Source organism: Lithobates pipiens, unplaced genomic scaffold (assembly GCF_037356315.1).
Source record: "Lithobates pipiens isolate NorthernLeopardFrog02 unplaced genomic scaffold, aLitPip1_a1.2 Scaffold_22, whole genome shotgun sequence".
In the NCBI taxonomy this organism is placed as follows: domain Eukaryota; kingdom Metazoa; phylum Chordata; class Amphibia; order Anura; family Ranidae; genus Lithobates; species Lithobates pipiens.
The window spans coordinates 299455479-299481035 of record NW_027507784.1 but is presented as its reverse complement, the minus strand read 5'-3'; the positions used below and the strand labels follow the sequence as shown (position 1 = coordinate 299481035).

The window sequence follows — 25557 nt, the reverse complement described above, 5'->3', positions numbered from 1 at the left end:
TCAGCTGGGAGGAGAGGAGGAGAGACCCGAGGAGTCACGTTTTGAAAGGTAGAAATCAGCATCTTTTTTTTTATAAAACAAGAAAAGTAGTAGAAACTGTACACACTGTATTAGATACTGTGTACACCGCCTGCACTGTATCAGAAACTGTACAACGGCTGCACTGTATTGTATAATGTGTACACCACCAGAAGGGTAGTAGAAACTGTACACACTGTATTAGATGTACATCGCCTGAAGTGTATTAGAAACAGTACACCACCGAATGCACTGTAGATATAGGCTACACTGGATGCAGAGTATATATATATATATATATATATATACCAGGTGTGGCAGCACGCAGGTAAAATCACCTGGTTGTATCCAGGATGGTAAATATGTGTGTCCTAGATTCAGGCTTTATGCAGACTTTTACAATTAGAGGGGAAGAGTTAATGAGCCCAGCTGTAGTAAGTGGGCTCATTAAGGCCTCTACAAAAAACCCCAGCATGCATAGGGAGATGCTCCATCCTGGAACCAGTTTTGTGTGTATAGACTGGGGAGTCTGAGATCTGTTCTGTGCGGTGAGTTAACGCCTGTGTGGCAAACCCCTACAATAGAGACAGGGACTGGGGCAGCACAAGGCTGTACCCAGTTGTTAGACAGGGAGTCTACGTGTGTAGTTAGAGGTCAAGCTGACCAGGATTTATTTTCTTGTTTTATTTTGTTTGGCTGTTATATGTATCACTGCATGGAGCATAAATAAACCGGATCTTTTGTTTTTTGAACCTACACCGCTGTCTGCTGTGCCTGACTTTGTGTTGTGAACCCATCCAGGGGGTCACACACACCCGCTTCCGAGCTAACCCCTCACAGTTGGTGGAGAATTTTGGCACTTTTTTTTTTTTTGTTAAGGCCAGCATGGAGGAGATACTGAGACAGCTGGCTCTAGCAAATGCAAACCAGCAACAAGCAAATGCAAATCAGCAGCAAACAAATGCAGGTTTACAAAAGAGCCTTGCAGCTCAACAACAGAGCCTTGCAGCCCAGCAGCAGATAAATGCAACTTTGCAGCAGAGTTTGGAAAATCAGCAGAAGGCTCACCAGCAGAGTTTGGAAGCTCAGCAACAAGCCCAGCAGCGATCTGAAGCCCGCTTCATAGACCTGTTGCAGAAGCAAGAGCAGAATTTTCAACAGAAAATAGAGACATTAATACAGCAACGTCCGCAGACCAATGAAGCAAGTGGTTACAATAATACCGCATCCTTTGGTGTGAGCCGTTTACTGACAAAAATGACTGGAGAGGATGATCTGGAGGTGTTTTTGACCACATTTGAAAGGACTGCTGAAAGGGAAAAGTGGCCTAAGGAGCAATGGGCTGGACTGGTGGCCCCTCTGTTAACTGGGGAATCGCAGAAAGCTTATTATGACCTAGAGCCTGACCAAGCAAAAGACTATGTGGTGCTAAAAGCAGGAATATTGGCACGGCTGGGTGTCACCCTGGCCGTCCGGGCTCAGCGTGTGCATAACTGGACTTTTCAGGTTGGAAAACCTCCCAGGTCTCAAATGTATGATCTCATTCACCTGAGCAGGAAGTGGCTGCAGCCAGAGACTTTGACTGCACCAAACATTGTGGAACGTGTTGTTATGGATCGTTTCCTGAGAGCTCTTCCTACTGCCATCCAAAAATGGGTAAGCCATGGAGACCCAGAAAATGCAGATAAACTTGTGGATCTGGTTGAGAGGTACTTGGCTACAGAGAACCTGACCACATCTTCCAGGGACTCACGGACTTTCCCCCCTAAGACCAGATCATCCCCAGTGGCGGGTAAGATGACTCCAAGGGGTGAGGGTGGAGAGAGTGAGAGGGTGGAAGTTCTACCTAAGGTCTGGCGGGAGCAGCCCAGGAAGCCCATGCTGCAAGAGGCAGCGAAAAAGATTATTTGCTACCGCTGCCGGCAAGAGGGACATATTGCAGCCAATTGCCCAGTTGTGGATGAGCCTATGCAATGTGACTTTATAAGGGAGAGATGTCAGTCGCTGTTTGCGACAGTTGCATGCACTGCCATTCGGGGACCTGAGAAACATTTATGTAAAATGTGTATTAATGGTAGACATGTTGATGTGTTGCTAGATTCAGGTAGCCTGGTAACATTGATAAAAGCTGAATTAGTTACTACAGAGGTCTCTGGGAAGAACAGGGTGGCTGTTATTTGTGTGCATGGGGACACCCGAGAGTATCCTGTAACTTCAGTGTTTTTTGAGACCCCCAAAGGTAACCTCTCTCATCAGGTGGGGTTAGTGGCTCACTTACCACATGATGCTATTGTGGGAAGGGTTTTGCCAAAATTCTGGGAACTCTGGGATTGTCCTGAGGGCCCCATTGGTGCCCCTATAAACCAGGAAGATGACCAGAATTCCTCTGGGAGTGGTGAGGACTCTACTGAATTTCCCTTGTCGTTATTGGCGGGGGAAACTCGAGAAACTGGGGAGGAGCCAACATCCTCAGATGAAAACGTGCCGTCTGTGGAGTTTTCGGATCTTGAGGTTCACAGGGAAAATTTTGCCACAGAACAGTTAAAAGACCCCACCCTAATAAAGGCACGGGAAAATGTGGTGAAAATAGATGGCAAGTTAGTGAACCCAGATAAGACTTGCCCTTATCCTTACTTCATTATGGAAAGGGACCTGCTATATCGAGTGGCTCAAAGGGCAGAAGAAACCATTGAGCAACTTGTAGTGCCCAAACCTTACAGGAAGTTGGTGTTAGAATTGGCTCATGGACACATTCTGGGAGGTCATCTGGGGACAGAGAAAACCAGAGAGAGGGTACTGCAGAGATTCTATTGGCCTGGGGTCATGAAGGAAATAGAAAAGTATTGTTCCTCCTGCCCTGTGTGTCAGAAGTCGGCACCTATGCTACATTTCCGTAACCCACTGGTACCTCTTCCTAACATTGAGGTCCCCTTTGAGAGGATCGCAATGGATTTGGTAGGTCCGATAATGAAGTCTGCTAGGGGGCATCAGTACATTTTGGTTATTTTGGACTATGCCACCCGTTATCCGGAAGCAATTCCTCTCCGAAATACCTCGGCCAAAACCATAGCCAAAGAGCTATCTCTTGTTTTTAGCCGCGTGGGTATTTGTAAGGAACTGCTTACGGACCAAGGTACACCCTTTATGTCCCGGGTTATGAAAGAATTATGCAAGTTGTACAAAGTGAAGCAATTGCGTACATCTGTGTATCACCCCCAAACAGATGGGTTGGTTGAAAGATTCAACAAAACCCTAAAACAAATGTTAAAGAAGGTGGTGGATAGAGATGGAAAGAATTGGGATTGTCTAATACCCTATCTGATGTTTGCCATTAGGGAGGTACCCCAATCCTCTACGGGTTTCTCACCCTTCGAGTTGCTCTATGGGAGACACCCAAGAGGGCTGCTGGATATCGCCAAGGAAACTTGGGAAAATGAGAGTTCTCCTCACAGGAGTGTGATTGAGCATGTCGCCCTGATGCAAGATAGAATTGCACAGGTAATGCCAATTGTAAAGGAACATTTAACCCAAGCGCAGTTAGCACAGCAGAGAGTGTACAACCGTGGGGCCAAGACACGTACTTTTTCCCCGGGGGATAGGGTCTTGGTGCTAGTCCCTACGGTTGAAAGCAAATTTCTGGCCAAATGGCAAGGTCCATATGAAGTAATTGAAAAAATTAGTGAGGTGAACTACAGGGTTAGACAGCCAGGAAGGCGAAAGCCGGAGCAGATCTATCACGTCAATCTGCTGAAAGCCTGGAGGGATAGGGAATCCCTAGTCGCAGAGACTTTGTCACAAGTACAGCCTGATTGCTTAGTTCCTGAGGTTGGAATAGCAGACACCTTATCGAAAGCCCAACAACAGGAGGTTAAAGAGTTTGTACTTCGTAACAAAGAGATTTTCTCTGAGCTTCCGGGACAAACATCTGGCGTAGAGCATGACATTATCACCCCGCCAGGAGAAAGGGTAAAACTAAAACCTTATAGAATACCAGAGGCCCGACGGGAGGCAATACGTGGGGAGGTTCAAAGGATGCTGGAATTGGGTGTGAAGGAGGAGTCCCAGAGTGACTGGTCCAGTCCTATCGTACTAGTGCCCAAACCTGATGGGAGCTGGCGGTTTTGTAACGATTTTCGACAATTAAATAAAGTTACAAAATTTGACACCTACCCCATGCCGCGTATAGATGAGTTGATTGACCGGCTGGGAACAGCCCGATATATGACAACTCTTGATCTCAGCAAAGGGTATTGGCAAATTCCCCTGGCCGAGTCGGCCAAGGAGAAAACTGCGTTTGTAACCCCAGATGGGGCATTCCAATATAAGAGAATGCCGTTTGGGTTACAGAATGCACCGGCAACATTCCAGCGGAAAATGGATAAGATTCTGAGGCCCCATCAGAAATATGCTGCAGCTTACCTGGATGATGTGATTATTCATAGCACAGACTGGGTCTCACATTTACCAAAAGTACAAGCAGTCCTAGACTCTATCCGGGAAGCTGGGTTTACGGCCAATACAAAGAAGTGTACCATTGGACAGGAGGAGGCCAAATATCTTGGGTACACTATTGGGAGGGGGGTGATAAAACCCCAAGTCAATAAAGTCGAGGCCATACAGAGTTGGCCACGTCCCAACAGCAAGAAACAGGTACGAGCCTTTCTGGGAATCGCTGGCTATTATCGACGATTCATTCCCCATTTTGCTTCTCAGGCTGTGCCCCTCACCAACCTGACGAAAGGGAAAGAGTCGGTCATGGTTAAATGGTCCCCAGAGGCTGAAGAAGCATTTCAGTCCTTAAAAACAGCCTTATGTAGCCAGCCAGTGTTGTACTCACAAGACTTCTCTAAGGACTTCGTGGTACAAACTGATGCATCAGACGTTGGGTTAGGAGCAGTGTTATCCCAGGTCTGGAACGGGGAAGAGCACCCAGTCATTTACCTCAGCAGGAAGTTGAAGTCCCATGAGGTAAATTACTCCACGATTGAGAAGGAATGTTTAGCAGTGAAGTGGGCTCTAGATTCCCTTCGGTACTATCTGCTAGGTAGGCACTTTGACCTGGTGACTGATCACGCTCCTTTAAAGTGGATGGCTCAAAACAAGGAGACCAATAGAAGGGTAAATAGGTGGTTCCTGGCCCTACAGGAATTTAACTTTACAGTTAAGCATCGCCCTGGTGTTAAAATGGGGAATGTGGATGCTTTGTCTCGGATACATGCGTGTCTGGCTGCTTGTGTTACAACCCCAAGGTTGAAACAAGAGGGGGGGGTATGTGGCAGCACGCAGGTAAAATCACCTGGTTGTATCCAGGATGGTAAATATGTGTGTCCTAGATTCAGGCTTTATGCAGACTTTTACAATTAGAGGGGAAGAGTTAATGAGCCCAGCTGTAGTAAGTGGGCTCATTAAGGCCTCTACAAAAAACCCCAGCATGCATAGGGAGATGCTCCATCCTGGAACCAGTTTTGTGTGTATAGACTGGGGAGTCTGAGATCTGTTCTGTGCGGTGAGTTAACGCCTGTGTGGCAAACCCCTACAATAGAGACAGGGACTGGGGCAGCACAAGGCTGTACCCAGTTGTTAGACAGGGAGTCTACGTGTGTAGTTAGAGGTCAAGCTGACCAGGATTTATTTTCTTGTTTTATTTTGTTTGGCTGTTATATGTATCACTGCATGGAGCATAAATAAACCGGATCTTTTGTTTTTTGAACCTACACCGTTGTCTGCTGTGCCTGACTTTGTGTTGTGAACCCATCCAGGGGGTCACACACACCCGCTGCCGAGCTAACCCCTCACACAGGTCATGTGTATATGTATGTATGTATGTATGTATATATATATATATATATATATATATATATATATATATATATATATATATTAGGGCTGTTACTGATTAAAATTGTCATGTTTGATTAATAGTTTTTTTTTTAAAATCAATTCATTTCCATTAATTATAACGCACATACAGATCCAACTACTTTTAGCTGATCACCTTGCATTGCAACTCTGCATTAGTCAGTGGTAAATGTGGTATACATTATATACAATCACCTGACACTAGTTAGTTTCCACAATCCATGACTTAACTTCACTGTTCACACAAATACGTTTTAAATTCAAACTGTAGCACTGACATAAGTACATTTTTTTTCCACAGTAGCATGACAATCCCTCCACCTCCTATCTAACTAATCACTCTCACCTTATGGCATGGACCCCTGTGCAAACAGGTGGTCATGCAAGCGGGTATCAAAAGGGTTAACGCGTACGGGGCAGGAGCTACGCATGTGGACTGCTCAATTATAGATTCACCTGGTCTTTACCTGTTTGCTATCTCTGGTTTGGATGGGACTCCTCACCTCATCCCCGGGGGGAGATGATCATCCTTGTCCCCTGTCTTCCCTTGGATTTAAGGTTAGGCGCCACCATGGGTGTTTTCATGTAATTGTTATGCTAATTATGTTTTACCTTACTCTGTTTAATAAATATGTATTTTTACAAGTGTATTATAGTAAATGGTGTCCTTTTAGATTGACAATCTCTATATTTTGATAGGTTATTAATATATAATTTGATTAAATAATTTGATTAAGGTATCCATTCAAGTGACCTGCCTAACTCAAATTCCCAATTTTCCTTTACTTTTCTGCTGCTTGACACATATTAGGGATGGAGGCTTGCCACTATCATAATCAGTTTGTTAGGTCGCATCATTCATATTGCCTTTCAAAAAGGTGTGTATATGTAATGACAGATCATGTGACACTAATGCCTTGTACACACGGTCGGACATTCGGATAACAAAATCCGTCTGATTTTTTCCGACGGATTTTGTCCTAAACTGGTGTTGCATACACACGGTCAGACAAAGTTGTTGGAAATTCCGATCGTTCTGAACGTGATGACGTTCGTTCGTTACGATGGTACTACGTTGAGCCTAGTAGTCAATAGCTTTTGTCTCGTAATTTGATCTGAGCATGCGTAGCACTTTTTCCGATCGGAATTCTCTACAAACGATCGGAAAAAGTCCGATCAAATTTTTTTGTCAGAAAATTTGAGATCCTGCTCTCAGATTTTTTCCGTCAGAATTTCCCACAGAAAAAGTCAGATAGAGCCCACACACGATCGGATTTTCCGACAATATAATCCGATCGGACCTTTTCCGACTGAATTTCCGACCGTGTGTTCAAGGCATTAGATTGCACACAGGTGGACATCATTTCACTAATTATGTGACTTCTGAAGGTAATTGGTTGCACCAGAGCTTTTTATGGGCTTCATAACAAAGGGGTGAATACATACGCTCATGCCAATTATCAGTTTTTTATTTCTGAAAAATAGTTTTATGTATATATTTTTCTAATTTTACTTCACCAACTTAGACTATTGTGTTCTGATCCATCACATATAATTCAGATAAAAAAAAAAACATTGAACCAAAAGGCTATAATGTAACAAAATAGGTAAAAAGCCAAAGGGGGTGAATACTTTTGCAAGGCGCTGTATATAATAATAAAAATTCTAGGAATTCACAGAGAATCTCATACCTATGGCCATAAACATGAAAGGTTGGTGCGTCTCTATTGTGCTATAGAGAATGTGGCCCCAGGCTAGGGGACGATGAGTAGTAGGCGCACACCGCTATCCCTCGTCGTATCTCATGACTGACAGGCGCCTCAGGCCGAGGACACTGATGTCTGTCTGAGAGGAAATTATAATCAGTTAAAGTTCTGAAATAATAACATGCCGAAAGAGAAGAACCGCTAATCTGTCCCCCGTCTAGGTAAAACAAACCCAAACCCGGCTGTGTATGTCATGCTCCACTGATTCTTCTTGTGATTGTAGGACATGGCAGGAAGTTGTATGATGGCTCTAGTAAGGAGGGGGGAGGAAGGTGAAAGTAAACTTTTCTTTGCATTGATTTGCATTTGGCTGTGTGCTTTTCTCTCTCTGTTGTGGAGTTTGCCTTTAGTCTATTGCCAAGCAACCAGATTGTAAAAGTACAACAGGCAGTGTGTGAGGAAAGCATGCACCCAGCTCTCCCCAACCCTCACTGGTTTCTCCATAGGAGCTGGCTGAAGGATCCAACGTTGCCCTGGGCCCCTCTCTTCAGGGAGAGGGGCAACTCAGCACCAAAGAGCCGGGGGGCAGCTGGGACAGAGGAACTGCTGAGCAAAATTTTGGTGCTAAACGGCTGGAGAAAAGAGGGAAAGTTGAAAAAAGGAAGAGGAGGAGGAGTGCCCCACTGCTTGAACCTCACTTCTCAGCTTAAGGTTTGCCTGACATTCCTTTTCACTAGTCTATTGCTTAGCAGCATTCATCTCCCTTCCTTCCCATTGTATGGAGTTACCAATTCCTAAACTTTCCCATTCATCGCCCATTCACCGGTGGATCTGCTAGGTCTGCACTTGCACAGAGAATTTTCATCTCCCCTGCTACCCTCTTAGTTGTAAAATTTGCAAACTTGCTCCGTCCTTCTAATTGTACATTAATTGCCCGGGTGTTTAAAAGATTGGTGTCTTATGCAGCGTACACAAAACCGGACTTTCCGGAAGAAAAGGTCAGACGGTCTTCCCGACGGACTTTCAAACTAAGTTATGATGGACTTCCGAACAAACGGACTTGCCCACACACGAACGGACTAAAGTCTGTTCGTATTGACCGTGATGACGTACGACGGGACTAGAAAAGGAAGTTCAATAACCAGTAGCCAATAGCTGCTCTCACGTCGTATTTGGTCCATCGGACCAGCATACAGACGAACGGTTTTCCCGACAGGAATTGAGTCCGTCAGATAGATTTGAAACATGTTCTATTTCTAGGCCAGTCTGAATTTTTTTAAAAGGAAAAACGATCGGACTATCCCACACATGATCGGACTATCCTACGGAATGATTCCTTCGGACCAATTCTGATGGAAAGTCCGGTCGTGTGTACGCAGCATAAGAAGTAATAAGTTGTAACCACTTAAGTACCCAGCTTTAAAATCTGTAATTTTTCATATAAAATTACTTAGCATGATATATTTTTTAGCAGAGACCCTAGAGAATAAAATAGCAGGTGTTGCAATTTTTTATGTCACACGTGGTTTTTCAAACGTAATTTTTGGGGAAAAAAGACACTTTTTTAAAATTTTATTGCAAAAAAACACAATACATAATGCTTACACAATAAATAAACCCAAGATGATGTTGCGCCCAGTAAATAGATGCCAAACATGTCACGGTTTAAAACTGCGCACGCGCCCACGCAGCAGTGACAAACAACAGAAATGTTACTATTCATAGGCAACACCTTAAAAGCCTTTATAGCTTACTACTTTTATATCTACAGAGGAGGTCTAGTGCTAGAATTACTGCCCATGATCTGACATTTATGTTACATGTGTGGGACGATCGCTGTTTGTGTGCATTTCACCTTTGCGCTAGCACGAGGGGGGCACTTTAATTTTTTTTTTAAATTATTAATGTTTTTTTTTTTTTTTTTACTTTTACGCTGTTGTTTTTTTTTATTACTTTTATTACTGTCACAAAGCATGTAAACATTATTATTATTATTATTCAGGATTTATATAGCACCAACAGTTTGTGCAGCGCTTTACAATAAACATACTTGTGACAGCAATAGTGACAGGTACTCTTTATGAAGGGATCTGGGGTCAAAAGTCTCCAAATCCCTCCTTTGACCTTGAAAGCATTCCAAACGCCAAGATTGGCATTTTAAATACTTTAGATTTTCCAAAAAAATGCTGCCGATGACAGCCAGGTAAACCGGAAGTGATGTCATGTCTTCACCTCTGGGTTACCATAGCGGAGGCGGTTATGATTACGGCTTTGTACGGGTCTCCGGCCAGCCGGCAGACATGCCAGCTGGTAGCTCAGGTCTCCCGGTGGGACGGGAGATCCCAAGAGAGCCATTACCTGTTATAACAATCGAGTGGCTAGTTAGCCACTCCAGTTGCTATTAGAAGAGGGCTGACCGTTGGCTCTAAAACACAGTACTGGGGTGATGCCTGAAGCTGAAGGCATCACCCCGGTACAACCACTTGAAGTCAAATGACGTACCAGGTACGTGATTTGGTGACAAGTGGTTAAGTTATAAGCTGTTTAAGTGACACTTAAAGAAAATTCTATTCAAGTGCGTATGCTTAACTCAAAAAGTCCCTTCTATTGCTCTCGGCCGCCTCTAAATTCCTTTTTTACTGCTGTGATCTGACGTGCTGTTAGAGGGTGGTTACGTTCATTCTGTATGGTCCCATTGCATGTAGAAAAATTGCTACCATCTCTTGTATGTTCCCAAGATGGACTGTGGGTTCTGTAGTGTAGATATTGCAATACATATGACCCGGAACTAATGTGCACTGCTCATTCCAAACAAACTGAAGTGAGTGGGAAACAGAGAGGTTTGGGAGCTCATTGAGGACGTTACAAAGAGGCGAAAAACAGTTCAATTAAAAATAGGTTATAGGACCATTACGTAGTGGCCCTGTATGGATGATTTTTGATGAATTAGGATTTTGTTTAGTGATACTTTGTGCAACTAGAACTTTTGCTCTAGATTTAGTTAATGTTGGGTAGGATTAGAACCCCAGATGGGTTTTTACTGCTATCTGGGGCACTGTTGGAGAGATTTCCCCTCCCTGAAGCTGGCCATACATGGATCGAATTATGATTCCATCCGACTTCCAGTGAGGGAAAAAGTATTTGAACTCCTGCTGATTTTGTATGTTTTCCCACTGACAATTATCAGTCTATAATTTTATAGGTTTATTTTAACAGTGAGAGATAGAATAACAGCAAAAATATCCAGAGAAACTATAAAAAAGTTATAAATTGATTTGCATTTTAATAAGTGACATAAATATTTGACCCTTTCACAAAACATGACTTAGTACTTGGTGGCAAAACCCTTGTTGGCAATCACAGAGGTCAGACGTTTCTTGTAGGTGGCCACCAGATTGCACACATCTCAGGAGGGATTTTGTCCCACTCCTATTTGCAGATCCTCTCCAAGTTATTTTTTTTTTATTGTATTTTTTATTGAAAATAGAAAGATAACAAGAATACGGTATCTTACAATTGCACAAGTGTGCATAGAAACAGTAAGTTTGACATATGAGACAAATCAAAAACAAGGGAAGGGGGGGAGAAGGGTGGAAGGGAGAAGAAGAGGAGAAAAAAAAAAAAGGGGGGGGAAGAAGGAGGGTGGGGCACAATAGTTCAGCATATTTATTATGTCAGCAAAAGATTACCAGTTATTTGCGATACAGATCTGTAAACGTCACAATCAAATAACCAAGTCTCAGTGAGCCGGGGGCATGGGAATTTCTTCCTTTCAGAATTATATGACATGGTTTGGTCGATTAATTTGAGCATTTAAACTCATCATAGGGCGTAAAGTAATAATCTAAATTACGCAGCAGTATTCATTTTGGAGCGGTTCCACAGATCCCAAATCTTAGAGAACTGGGGCATAGTATCGTGGACTATGGCTGTAAGCTTTTCCATACAGCTGATATGCTCTAAGTTCTGCAAAACCTGGGTGAGATCGGGCGGGATGTGAGATAACCACCGTGTAGGGATGGCTCTTTTAGCCGCTAGTAAAATGAAGGTGGCGAGCTTCTGAGCATGTTTAGAAAGTCCAGGAATCGGTAACCCTAATAGGAAGTACAGAGGATCTAGCGGGAGGGAAATCTCAAACAAGTCTTGGATGAAAGACTGTATTGTCAGCCAGAATGGGCTAATCAATGGGCATTCCCAGAAAATATGAAAATGAGAACCTGTATCTCCTCGGCATCTCCAACAGACCGCAGGGACTGTGGGGTCATATTTATGTAGAATGTCAGGCGTTCTATACCAGAAAAGCAATATCTTATAAGCCGTTTCCTTCTGTTCTACACAACGTGACGTCTGAGAGACAGCTGCCCATATTCTCTGCCACTGTGGGAGCAATATGGGATGTTTTAGCATTAGCGACCACTTCCGCATATAGGAATGGGAAGATTCTGTAATGGGCACCGATTCCTGGAGTATTCGGTATATGTCAGAGATTAAATGAGCCTGGTACGGGCCTTGAGCGCATAAAAGTTCAAATGGGGTTGGCTTATCGAGACTTAGGGTGGGGGATTTAGAAGCAAAATAATGTATGATTTGGAGATAGGAGTGGAAAAGTTGTTTGGGAATCTGGTGCTGTTTCTGCAATTCCGCAAACGATAGAAGTCTCCTTGGGACCAAGGAATCATCCTATCATAAGCCAGGCTGTCCGGGATATCTGGGTTAAACAAAATGTTTATCAAAGGAGGGCATTGGGAGGCCAGAGAGAACAACTTTAAGCATTTCCTCCAGACATCCAGGGAGAATAACATCGGGGCTAGACAAATACTGCGAAGTGGGCCCATGGAGGTTTTAAGGTCTGTCCAGAGCATGGCACAAATGTGTGCAGGTCTGGTGATGCTCATCTCAATTTCTGCCCACACTGTAGGGGCTTTCCTGGACGACCAGGTAATAATTGGTTTAAGGTGTGTAGCGTAATAATATTTAATCAGATCTGGGGCTCCCAGACCTCCGCGCCATCGTGGAGCTAACATCACCGGACCTGCAATCCTATGCGCTCGATAATGCCATATAAAATTAAGAAAAGTTCTCTGAACCGCTTTTAGTTGGGACATAGGGACTGAGATCGGGAGAGTGTCAAAAAGGTAGAGGAGCCTAGGCATCACCGACATCTTCAGGACATTAGTACGACCCAGAAGTGAGAGGGGAAGCGAATCCCATTGCTTCAATAGCCTATCAATGTCGCGAAACAGTGGGGGGTAATTAGCCAAGTATAAGGTTGAATAGGAGGGCGTGATATTAATCCCTAAGTATTTAATGGAATCTGTACACCAGCGAAAGGTATAATTTTCCTGCAGTAAATTGAGAGCAGAAGAGTGAATATGTATGGGTAAAGCTTCAGTTTTACTTGTGTTAATCTTGTAACCTGATATGGAGCTAAAGTCTTTCAGCAGGGATAAGAGGTTCGGAAGTGAGATGTTGGGACTAGTCAGCGTCAAGAGGATGTCGTCTGTGAACAGGGACAGTTTGTATTCCCTGTGGCGTAGATATACCCCTCTAATGTCTGGGTGTATGCAGATGGCCTCTGCTAGGGGTTCCAGGCATAGAATAAAAAGAAGAGGCGACAAGGGACAGCCCTGTCTGGTGCCGTTACTCAGAGGGAAGGAAGAGGATAAATAGGATGCCAATTTGACCTGAGAAGAGGGGCGGGAATAGAGGGCTTCAAGGGCTGCTACAAAAGGGCCTGCGAAACCATATCTAGAAAGAGTGGCCAACATATATGGCCAACTAAGGCCGCGTACACACGCGGGGACTGTTCGCCCAACTTTGTCCGTCAAACAGTTTCAGCAAACAGTCCGCTCAAAATTAGCATGGACGGACATGGCCACACACGACGAACGAACAGTTTGCTGAAACCGTGCGCGATGACGTGAACGGCACGTACGACGGGACGAAAAATACGACGTCCTATACACTGCATTATAACTTTCGGCGTGTAAATCCTTTCTGAGCATGCGCGGAACTTAGTTTGACGAACAAGCCTACACACGAGGGGACTGTTCGCTGAAACAAAGTTTCAGCGGACAGTTTTTCGGAATTTCCGAAAAACCTTGTTCAGCGGACTGTTCGCTGAAACTGTCCGCTGAAAGCCCACACACGGGCGGACTGTCCGCCGAAACACTGTTCAGCGGACAAAGTTGGCCGAACAGTCCCCGCGTGTGTACGCGGCCTTAGTCTGTCAAAGGCCTTTTGAGCATCTAAACTAAGGACCAGGGCTGGGCGGGAGGTTTTGTTCAATAGATCAATCAGGTCTATCGTGCGTCTGGTATTATCTCCTGCGTGACGGGTTTGCACAAAGCCCACTTGGTGTCTATGGATGAGTGTAGGGATTATATGGGTCAGCCTGTTAGCCAGGATCTTCGTAAAAATTTTATAGTCTGAGTTTAACAACGCTATGGGCCTATAATTGTCCGGCAGGGAGGGGTCCTTACCAGGCTTACCAGGCTTTGGAATGACCGATATGTGGGCATGGAGGAATTGGGCGTGTGGAGTATAACCTTTAAGTAGGGAGGCATAGAGTGAGATCATGTGAGGGCTCAGGATAGGTAGGAAGGTTTTGTAATAGGAATAAGGTAGCCCGTCTGGGCCCGGAGCTTTCTGGCTAGGGAGCTGCATGATTACTTCTTCAAGTTCATCGGGTGATATGGCTGAGTTCAGGGTTGCGAGATGATCAGGAAGAAGTTTAGGTAATTTCAAGTGCTTAAAGAAGAGATCGAATCTCTCTTGTGTAAAGTCATAATTTGGGTCTGTCTGCAGGCAGTTATATAAGTTATGGTAGAAGTCTCCGAATATCCATGACATAGTCAGGGGGCAATATGTAATTGAGCCATCGGGTTGTCGTAGAAAGTCGGGAGAGGGTTGAAAGGGCCGTGGCTTTAACCTATTCACCAGCAGCTTATGAGGTTTATTAGAGAATTCATAAAACTTCTGTTTGGACCACAGAAGAGACTTGTCTATTTTGCTCATGGCCAAGGATTTGAGCTGATTGCGCAGGGAGACGACCTTCCGGAGCCTGTCCACCGTGGGGGATGGCAACAGCAATCTCTCTGCCCGGCGTAAATCAGTCATAATGGCAGAAGCGCTATACACTGTCCGCGGAAAACAGCCTTGTGGGCCTCCCACAGGGTGGAGGGCTCCGTGACCGAGTCAGTATTAAGTTGGAAATATTCCGTGAGACCATTTGTTAAAAGACTCTTAGTTTCTGGAGAATGGAGGAAAGTCTCATTCAGTCTCCAATGACAGGTCTTAGGAAAGGTAGATGAAAGGTGGATATCCAGTTGGACTGAAGAGTGGTCGGACCATGTGATAGGGTTGATTTCAGAGGAGGCCGCTGACGTTAATAGGGGCGAGGAGATAAAGAAATTATCTAATCTGGAATAAAGCTTGTGGGGGTGTGAGAAAAAGGTGTACTGTTTATGAGTAGGATGTTTTATCCTCCAGATGTCTAACAATCGCCTCGATCTTATCAGCTTACGGAATGATTTGGATAGGCTCGGGGTGGGGAAGCTGAGGGAAATAGAGTGCATCTATCTCTGTCTGACGACATCGTCATATTAAAGTCCCCTCCTAATATCATAAACGGTTGGGCAAAGCGGTCGAGAGTGTCAAAGACTGAGGACAAAAAATTAAGCTGACCCGAGTTAGGAGCGTAAATGTTAATTATGGTGAGGGATTTAGCAAGTAGGGAGCATTTCAGGATGATAATCCGTCCATGCGGGTCTAAATGGGATGATGTGACCTTTAACGGGCAATGCCGACTAATCAATATAGCAACACCCGCCTTACCCGACGGGTCAGATGCCAGAAAGGAGGTCGGGAAATGTTTGCTAGCAAACTTAAGTGAACCTCCAACACGGAAGTGGGTCTCTTGGACCAATATCACGTCCGCCCTGGAGGCCTTAAACTCCTTCAGAGCCAGCCATCTCTTTTGAATGGAATTTAATCCTTTAACGTTATATGTTAGGAGTTTTAAAGCCATAATAAGTCAACCAAGGGCCAGAGCATAGCAGAAAACCTCACAAGTGCAACAAGTAGGGTATAACAGTGGACCCAGAACAAATATATATTACATAAAGCAATGTGCATGCCATAAACATCGGTGCAATCGTTCAAAAAAATCTGTACCAGAGGCAAGTATAACCAGTGGAAGACAGGGAAAGATCCCAGTGTCCCACCCAGAGTGGAAAAAATGTTCCAGAAAAGAAAAAGGGGAAGGGGAAAAAACGGGAGTAAAATGAGGGGTCGGAAAAAACTCGGAAAAACGACCAACCAATAGAAACCTGGATGGCTCGGTGCCACCAGGGAGCCCAGGTCAAAGCCATGGGTCAGAGGTGGAGATTTGTACATCTCCAAAACACGCAAAAAGAAAAAAAGAAAAAGGAGGAACATGGACGGGGGGAGTCCCCCGTCTCTCTCCGAAACAAACAGGGTGCCCCCAGTGTGAACAGGAGACCTCGGTTGTGTAAGGGAGAAGAAAAAGATAAAAAAAAAAAAAAAGAGAAAAAGGGGGGGGGCTACACACATATATGTACAGACCCCCAAACGTGTGAAACCTTACACAAAAATACACAAACAAAACATATTAATACTATAGTTTCAAGCAGACAAAAATATCACAACCTGTTGAGGGAAGAGGCATAAAATTTAGGTAAACTGGAGGCAGCGTCAGATAAGTCCGGCCACCTACCCCATTGGTCAAGGGGTAGATCTACCCTCTAGGGGGCACTGACTTCCCATAATAGCACTTGGGCGTCAAAGTAAATAAGGCATCCAAAGCAAGTCAGGAGGGGACAGTTCAGGTTGGGAGCCTGGAGGTATGACCTTTCCTGGGCGTATAGTTGGATTTGGACGTCTTCTGTCGCACAGGGGTCCAGATGCGGCTTGGAGCCAGCGGAGGTTTGGGCATAGCTGGGGGAGGCTGAGAATCTTCTTCTGGAAGAGGTGGAAGCCCCAAGTTGCGTAGAAAAGAGTCACATTCTTGCAGATCACGTAGGGAATATTGGATGCCATCTTTAGAAGCGGAAAGGCGAAAAGGGAAGCCCCACCGGTAGGCCACTTTGTGAAACTGTAAATGCAAAGTCAATGGTCGAAGGGTTCTCCTCCTCGCTAGGGTAATGGGTGACAGATCACTGAAGATTTGGAGCTTGGAGCCTTTAAACTCAACTCTGGACTGGTTGCGAGATGCTAGCGTCAGGGTTTCTTTGCTGTCATAATAGTGAAAATGCACAATCACATCTCTCGGGTTGGCCCCCAAAGGAGGTTTCGGAGCCAGCGACCGATGTGCTCTGTCTAGGCGCCAGTCTATGTCAGGGACATTAGGGGCTAAAAAGTTGAAAAGGCTTAGGAGGTAGTTGCGCAGGTCTTTGTCTTCCACTGTTTCGGGAATGCCTCTGAACCTAAGGTTCTGTCTACGCTCTCTGTTTTCCAAATCTTCCTGCTGGGCTTGTAATTGAGTCACTGTATTTTTAATGGTGGTATTGTCCTCCTCGAGAACCTGGACATATTGCACCATTTCGTCAAATTTATATTCCAAGGAGTCTGTGCGTTCACCCAGCTGATCAATCTCCCCTCTCAATTCCTTGGCTACTTTCCCTATCTCCTGTGCAATGGTATGGGTGATTGCTTGTAAGAGGGAGTGTAGTTTAGTGTCCAGTATCTCCGCCATTAGGGGGGGAGGTGGGGAGGATGAGAGCGAGAAGGTGTCATTGAAGAGCATGTTGGTGCACATGTCAGGCTGTTCCGATGGGAGCTGTGAGGCATTTTGAGATGGTTTGCTCAAGTAGCGGTCCATAGCCGCGGAGGGCTGTGATTTTATAGAAGAGGAATAGGTGCGTCGTTGGTCCCCAATTTTGCCCATGGGGCGTGTGGCCCGTTGAAATGAGTCAAAAAGGGAACACCCGTGTCTGCAAAGGCTCACATGAAAGAAAGACGGGAGTCACGGAGAGATGACGGGGGAGCCAGGTCCCGGCCTTAGTAGTTTATCACATTTGTAGACCTTATGTGGCTAGTGTGAGCTGTTCTGGGTTTTCCTTTCCCCTTCTTGTGGGAGGGGGGGAATAGGTGTATAGGTCCAGATGAGGTGTCGAGTTTCCTCAAAATTGTAAAGGAGGGGAGGAGGAGGAAAGGGTGTAGTGCCACCAAGTTGTAACGTCTCTGATAGCCAAATGTCTAGTTTTAGTAAATGAGGAGCTCGGAGCACATCCCCGGCTGGGGCAACACACACCTGTTGTTTAGATTAAAGTACGGTGGATTGCGAAGCACATCTGTACTAGTAAGAGTATCTGCAGCATGAAAGGTGGATGAAGTCAGATGGGTGAAGCAAGATGGCCGCCAGGTGTATGGGATATGATGGAAAGCCAGCACAGGTCTGGGGGCTGCAAGGTAGCTGAGAAGCCCCTGGATGCTGAGAGGTGGTTCAGGGGACAGGACACTTAGGCTGAGGCAATCTGGTAGGGAATAGGGGGGGAATCTGTCCAGATCTGAGAGTATTGGGCCTAAGGTGTACCAATATGGCCGCTGCTCCTCTCACCTGCCCTCCGTCTTCCAAGGCTCATCCGCCGGTCCCTCCGCTCCTGGAAAGGTGGCGCTCGGGGCTCCGCTGTCAGGGGGTTTCCCGGGTGGTCCTCGGATGTGGTGGGGGATCCGCGGAGCGCTACAGGCTGGTGCCAGGCTCACGGACCTGGTAGGCCTCAAGATGGCGGCGCCGCGGCCCGGGATCCGGCGTCCAAGGTGTCCGATAGTGACACCGGACTATGCCCCTCGCTGTCCACACCCGTGATGTGCGGCGTAGAACCTCTGGGGAGCTCGCTGGGCGAGGATGGCCTCGGATTATCAGAAGGCCGCAGCGGAGCTCCTCAGATTCACGTCCCCCTCTCCAAGTTATTAAGGTTTCGAGGCTGATGTTTGGTAACGCGAACCCTCCACATATTTTCTATGGGATTAAGATCTGGAGATTGGCCGTGTGTTTTGGGTCATTGTCATGCTGGAATACCCATCCAACTAAATTTTGGTCTCATCTGACCACAACACTTTCACCCAGTTCTCCTCTGAATCATTCAGATGTTCATTAGCAAACTTCAGACAGGCCTGTACACGTGCTTTCTTGAGAAGGGGGACCTTGCGAGTGCTGCAGGATTTCAGTCTTTCATGGTGTAGTGTGTTACCAATTGTTTTCTTGGTGATTATGGTCCCAGCTACCTTGAGATCATTGATAGGATTCTCCCGTGTACAGAGGCGGCTCTCTAATTAGGCAAATTAGGCGGTCGCCTAAGGCCTTGCACTCACAGGGGCCTCGCGGCCGCCTAATTTGCCTGTGCTTGATCAATAATATTGGCTCGATTACCCACCGGGACTCTGTGGCCCGCGGCGGACTGACCGACTGGCTCCAGGTGCCATCTGTACAAGGTGTACGGGCAGCCATAGGGCACACCGGGTGGGCCGCATGTCCATGTGGGGGAAGGCCCTGAAGCAGCTGAGATAGCTGGGCTGCTCCTTCAGCCTCTCTGTGGCTGCCAAGGCTGCCTGTTCGGGTCAGCAGTCGGGTCAGGCGGCGGAAACTGTCCAGATCCTCTGGCAGGAGCAGGACACTGTCCCCACCCAGAATGAGAATGGACACTGCCTGCTGCTGGCCATCATGAACAACCTGCTGGCATGGAAGGTACTGTACCAAGCATCACACACACTTTCCCACAGACAGGCACTGCAGATTTGGACATGGGGCACAGGAGGGGCTGCAGACAGGGATGGGGCTAGGGATCTCTCTCTCACCCCCTCTCTTTCTCACTTCCTTCTCTCTCTGTCACCTCCCTCTCTCACACCCCCTCTCTCTCTTACCCCCTGTCTCTTTCTGTCTCCCCCTCCCTCCCCCCTCTCTCTCCCTCTCCCTCCCCTATCTCTCCCTCCCCCTATCTCTCCCTCGCCCCCCCCCCTCTCTCTCTCCCCTTCTCTCTCCCTTACCCCTCTCTCCCCCTCTCTCTCTACCCTCTCTCTCTCTCATTCTCCCCTCTCTCCTCTTTCCCCCCCCCCCCCATCCCTCTCTCTCTGTGCTGTGCTGGGATCCCCCCAATCTCCTTCCTCTGTGGATGTGGAATAATTCATTGACACAACCCTTCCCTTTCTCCGAAGGCACAGGAGAAAATCCTAGAGGAGTTGTCACCTTGCTGGGTCCCAGATGTTGTATTGGCTGCATATGTCTGATGGGTTAGGAGGGTGCCTTGGAAGTGGTGCTGATCGCCTGTGTGCTAGATCCATGCATCTTTCTGTAGCCATTTTTACTTGCTTGAATTTTTTTACCCATTATGGGCATGAGTGGGGCCTTGTGTCTAAGTTTTGCTTAAGGCCTCACAAAGCCTAGACCCGCCCCTGCCCGTGTAGTTCTGGACTGATTCCTCACCGTTCTCATGATCATTGAAACTCCACAAGTTGAGATCTTGCATGGAGCCCCAGATCGAGGAAGATTGACAGTTATTTTGTGCTTCTTCCATTGGCGAATAATCGCACCGACTTTTGTCACCCTCTCACCAAGCTGCTCTGCGATGGTCTTGTAGCCCATTCCAGCCTTGTGTAGGTCTACAATCTTGTCCCTGATATACTTGGACAGCTCTTTGGTCTTGGTCATGGCTATGGTGGAGAGATTCCAATCTGATTGATTGATTGATTGATTGATTGATTGCTTCTGTGGACAGGTGTCTTTTATACAGGAATCAAGCTGAGATTAGGAGCACTCCCTTTAATACTTTACCTGTATAGAAGACACCTAGGAGCCAGAATTCTTGCTAATTGATAGGGGATCAAATATATTAAAATGCTGTTAAAATAAACCTAGCATTAAAAATTGCTAGTCAGTGGAAAAATGTACAAGATCAACAGGAGATCAAATACTTTTTTCCCTCACTGTATCTGGGATTGGATCTGTGGGTGGCTCTATTGGTACAACCTAGCATGACAAACAGTCTGAACTGGCTGAACAGTGACTACATCTTATTCTTAACATGGCTCATTTCTCTTTATAAGGACTTATTTATATCTGCACGGTCCATTGAAGAGTAATCCACACTAGATCACTTTTCAGAGGGATTTTGGCAGGCAGCCTGGTTGAGCTATGTTGCTTTCTTACCACTTGTTTTTGCTCCTAAAATCCAGCATCAATGTGCTTGCAAGTATTGCGACTGCTGCATGTATATACCCTGTCCAGCTGCCTATGCAACTCAGAGGGGCAGTCACAACTGCATTTACAACTGCATTTAATTTTTTTGATATATGTCTGCTGTACCGTGTACTTGTGTTACAAAGCTTCCTGTTTGCTTTGTATTGCTTCCTTAATGTAAAATCCCTGAAGATCCTGCCAGTTCCTCTGCTTTCCTATTTCAAACTGACCACACTAGACATAGAAACGCATCTTTCCACTTTGGTCAGTTTTCTGGCTGTGCTGGGAGAACAGCCTGCCTGTCAGCTAATAGGCAAAATGTGTGCTGACACGCCCACTGCACAGCCTTTCAGAGGGATGATCAGTGTACTGCTATTTCTCCACCCCAGCTTTCTAAACTCATTATGCAGCTGATACAGAGATTATGTGATCACTTATAAAAAGAGAAAAAAGTTACTGTAATTATAATGTGTGTGTATATATATATATATATATATATATATATATATATATATATATATATATATATTATATATTCATTCTTTGTTATATTGCAGCCATTTGCTAAAATCATGTACACACAGCACCCCATATTGACAGAAAAACACTGAATTTATGTCATTTTTAAGATTTATTAAAAAAGAAAAGCTGAAGTATCACATGGTCCTAAGTATTCAGACCCTTTGCTCAGTATTTAGTAGAAACACCCTTTTGATCTAATACAGCCATGAGTCTTTTTGGGAAAGATGCAACAAGTTTTTCACTCCTGGATTTGGGGATCCTCTGCCATTCCTCCTTGCAGATCCTCCCCAGTTCTGTCAGGTTGGATGTTAAATGTTGGTGGACGGACATTTTTAGGTCTCTCCAGAGATGCTCAAATTAGGTTTAAGTCAGGGCTCTGGCTGGGCCATTGAAGAACAGTCACTGAGTTGTTGTGAAGCCACTCCTTCGTTATTTTAGCTGTGTGCTTGGGATCATTGTCTTGTTGGAAGGTAAACCTTCGGCCCAGGTTGAGGTCCTGAGCACTCTGGAGAAGGTTTTCATCCAGGATATCCCTGTACTTGGCCGCATTTTCTTCGATTGCAAACAGTCGTCCTGTCTCTGAAACTGAAAAACATCCCAACAGCATGATGCTGCCACCACCATGCTTCACTGTTGGGACCGTTTTGGAAAGGTGATGAGCAGTGCCTGGTTTTCTCCACACATACCGCTTAGAATTAAGGCCAAAAAGTTCTATCTTGGTCTCATCAGACCAGAGAATCTTATTTCTCACCATCTTGGAGTCCTTCAGGTGTTTTTTTTTTAGCAAACTCCATGCGGGCTTTCAAGTGTCTTGTACTGAGGAGAGGCTTCTGTCGGGCCACTCTGCCATAAAGCCCCGACTGGTGGAGGGCTGCAGTGATGGTTGACTTTCTTTTTTTTTTATCATTTAAAGTTTATTGAAGAAAAATCGAGCTACAAAACACGATTGCAGATGCAACTATGGTTGACTTTCTACAACTTTCTCCCATGTCCCGACTGCATCTCTGGAGCTCAGCCACAGTGATCTTTGGGTTCTTCTTTATCTCTCTCACCAAGGCTCCCCCCCCCCCATTGGCTCAGTTTGGCTGGACGGCCAGCTCTAGGAAGGGTTCTGGTCGTCCCAAACGTCTTCCATTTAAGGATTATGGAGGCCATTGTGCTCTTAGGAACCTTAAAGAGGGATTCCACCAAAAAAAAAATATTAAAAGCCAGCAGCTATAAATACTACAGCTGCTGACTTTTAATAAATGGACACTCACCTGTCCCGGGTTCCAGCGATGCCGGCAGCCGAGGCCGATCGATCGCTCGGCCCTCGGCTGCTGCCGCCACCATTCTAGGTGAGGGAATCAGGAAGTGAAGCGAATCGGCTTCACTTCCCGGTTCCCTACTGCGCATGCGCGAGTTGCGCCGCGCAATAGGAAATCTCCGCGCTGTCACTGGGACCCGTGTGTGTCCCAGCAGACAGCGCGGCAGGGCAGGAAATGGCGTAGACTCCCACGGGAGTCTATGCCCGGAAGTGGGTGTAAATACCTGTCTTTGACAGGTATCTCCACCCCCCTCCCCCCTGAAAGGTGTCAATTGTGACACCGGAGGGGGGGAGGGATCCGATCAGCGGAGGTTCCACTTTAGGGTGGAATCCCGCTTTAAGTGCAGCAAAATTATTTTGTAACCTTGGCCAGATCTGTGGCTTGCCACAGTTCTGTCTCTGAGCTCTTCAGACAGTTCCTTTGACCTCATGATTCTCATTTGCTCTGACATGCACTGTGAGCTGTAAGGTCTTATATAGACAGGTATGTGGCTTTCCTAATCAAGTCCAATCAGTATAATCAAACACAGCTGGACTCAAATGGAGGTGTAGAACTATCTCAAGGATGATCAGAAGAAATGGACAGCAACTGAGTTAAATATTTGAGTGTCACAGCAAAGGGTCTGAATACTTAGGACCACGTGATATTTCAGTTTTTCTTTTTTTAATAAATCTAGAAAAATGTCAACAATTCTGTGTTTTTCTGTCAATATGGGATGCTGCGTGTACATTAACCCCCCTAGCGGTAATCCCGAGTCTGGCTCGGGTTAGGAATTTACTGATAGAAGCGGTAACCCCGAGCCAGACTCGGGAGCGCTTCGCTCGATGCAGGGGAGGACACAGGGAGACTTACTTACCTTGCCCCCTGGATCCAGCGATGTCCGCCGCGCTGTGTGATCGAACTGTCCTCCGCTCGATTCACAGTGCCGAATGTCGCCGAGCTCCGTTCTCTGCGGCGTTACGGCGCATGGGAGCGGAGAACGGCGGCAAATTTAAAAAAGTAAAAAGACACAAAACACACACAGCACTGTAATCTTACAGATTACAGTGCTGTATTAAAAAATACACACCCTCTTTGTCCCTAGTGGTCTGTGCAATGCCCTGCATGCACTTTTATATTATAAATACAGTTTTTTCTGCCTGGAATTTGGAGATTGTGCATAGCAACCAAAACATGTCCCTTTTTCAGTGTTTTAGGATTTAATTACATTATTGAATAATTTTTATTATTCTTTATTATATTATAAACTTTATCATACCCGGGATGTCTGCTAGACTCTGGTTTGAAAAGATTTAAGAGCGTTATTCCTAAGAATTACAGGACTACAAAATAAAACGCCAAATTTCCATGCAAAATAATTGTACCGCTTTCAGCACCTAATTCCAGACTGAATCATACCGCCAGGGAGGTTAATGAGGAAAAAAATGAACGTAAATGATTTTAGCAAATGGCTGCAATATAACAAAGAGTGAAAAATTTAAGGGGGTCTGAATACTTTCCGTCACCACTGTATATATATATATATATATATATATATATATATATATATATATATATATATACACACATATACATATACACAAATGTTTCCCTTTCATTCTGTTCACACTGAATGAGTTGTTTTACAAGGTGAGAGTTCACATATACTTTAACGGGGCAGTTGGGGATCAGTAAAAATGCGCAGCACAGCGTGTTACTGCCCCCTGTAAAATGCGACAGGGGGCATCATTTTTGCTGCATCATGAAACAAAACACTGCAGCTGCAGCAACAATACAACCCTGTCCACCTGCCCTTGCAACTTAAGGGTGGTAGTCTGAGGGAAAAAACACACAGCTCAACTGCTTATTTTTCCTGCCTCCCAACCAAAGCTGTAAAATTAGCCTAAATCTGAAAAAACTGGAACACAACATAAAACCACCCCACACACATATTGTACATTATTGGCCATTTCACTGAAGACAGATTCTTAGTAATGGAGGTACCACAGACAGCATGATAGAGGAAACCAGAACACCAACATTGTGATTACAAGGCTGTTTTATGTAGAATAAAGCATGAAGCAAGGGGCCGACATTTCAAAGCCACATGGGACCCTTTTCTGAAGATAACGTTTTGTAAATTAAAAAAGCATTATCTTTACAACTGTGGTGTGCTGGCTTCTTCTATAATGCTAACTAATGGCATACTTAAATTAGGAATTTCATAGCCTGCCTGAGCGTATTAGCCCTTGTACACACGTTCGGACATTCCAACAACAAAATCCGTCAGATTTTTTCAGATGAAATTCCGACTGTGTGTACAAGAGCAAAGAAATGCAACAAATGGTAGAACAAATGCGACAAATTCATTTATGTGTTGGTAAAGTGCATAGGAATCTGTTGTTCCATCCAATAGAACTCTTAGCTCTTGTACACACGGTCGGACATTCCGACAACAAAATCCATCGGATTTTGTCCGAAACTGGTGTTGCATACACACGGTCAGACAAAGTTGTCGGAAAATCTGATAGTTCGTAATGTTATGACGTTCGTTCGTTGCGGCTAGTAGCCAATAGCTTTGGTCTCGTAATTTGATCTGAGCATGCGTGGCACTTTGTCCTATCAGAATTCTCTACAAACGATCAGACAAAGTCCGATCGGATCATGTTGTCGGAAAATTTTATATCCAGCTCTCAAACATTGTTGGTCGGACATTCCAATGGAAAAAGTCCGATGTAGCCCACACATGGTTGGATTATCCGACAACACGGTCCGATCGAACATTTTCTGTCGGAATGTCCGACCGTGTGTACAAGGGCTTAGACCTTCAAATTCCATTTTGTTTGACTAGTCTAATCTCTATGTACTAATGTTCAGCACTCTTCAGCATACCATGCCCTGGTGCACTTGAAGAGGTGGGCCTAAGCATGGTTCATTTGAACTTGGGTATGGGTCACTTTGGTTCTTACCA

General features: G+C 45.4%; 1 protein-coding gene across 2 annotated transcripts in view; it reads left to right on the top strand.

Annotated features, from left to right (window-relative positions):
- The window catches only part of LOC143924770 (ankyrin repeat and fibronectin type-III domain-containing protein 1-like), a 552097-nt gene that overhangs the window by 243701 nt on the left and 282839 nt on the right, over window positions 1-25557 (top strand). The window contains exon 1 of one of the 2 annotated variants that reach the window (XM_077449226.1): window positions 8031-8294. The exons of the other annotated variant lie outside the window; for it this stretch is intronic. Within the exon in view, the coding sequence (XP_077305352.1) occupies window positions 8049-8294 (246 nt within the window). The 5' untranslated portion in view covers window positions 8031-8048. Of the gene's footprint in view, window positions 1-8030; window positions 8295-25557 lie in introns of those variants that run through there. 2 annotated transcript variants of the gene reach the window in all.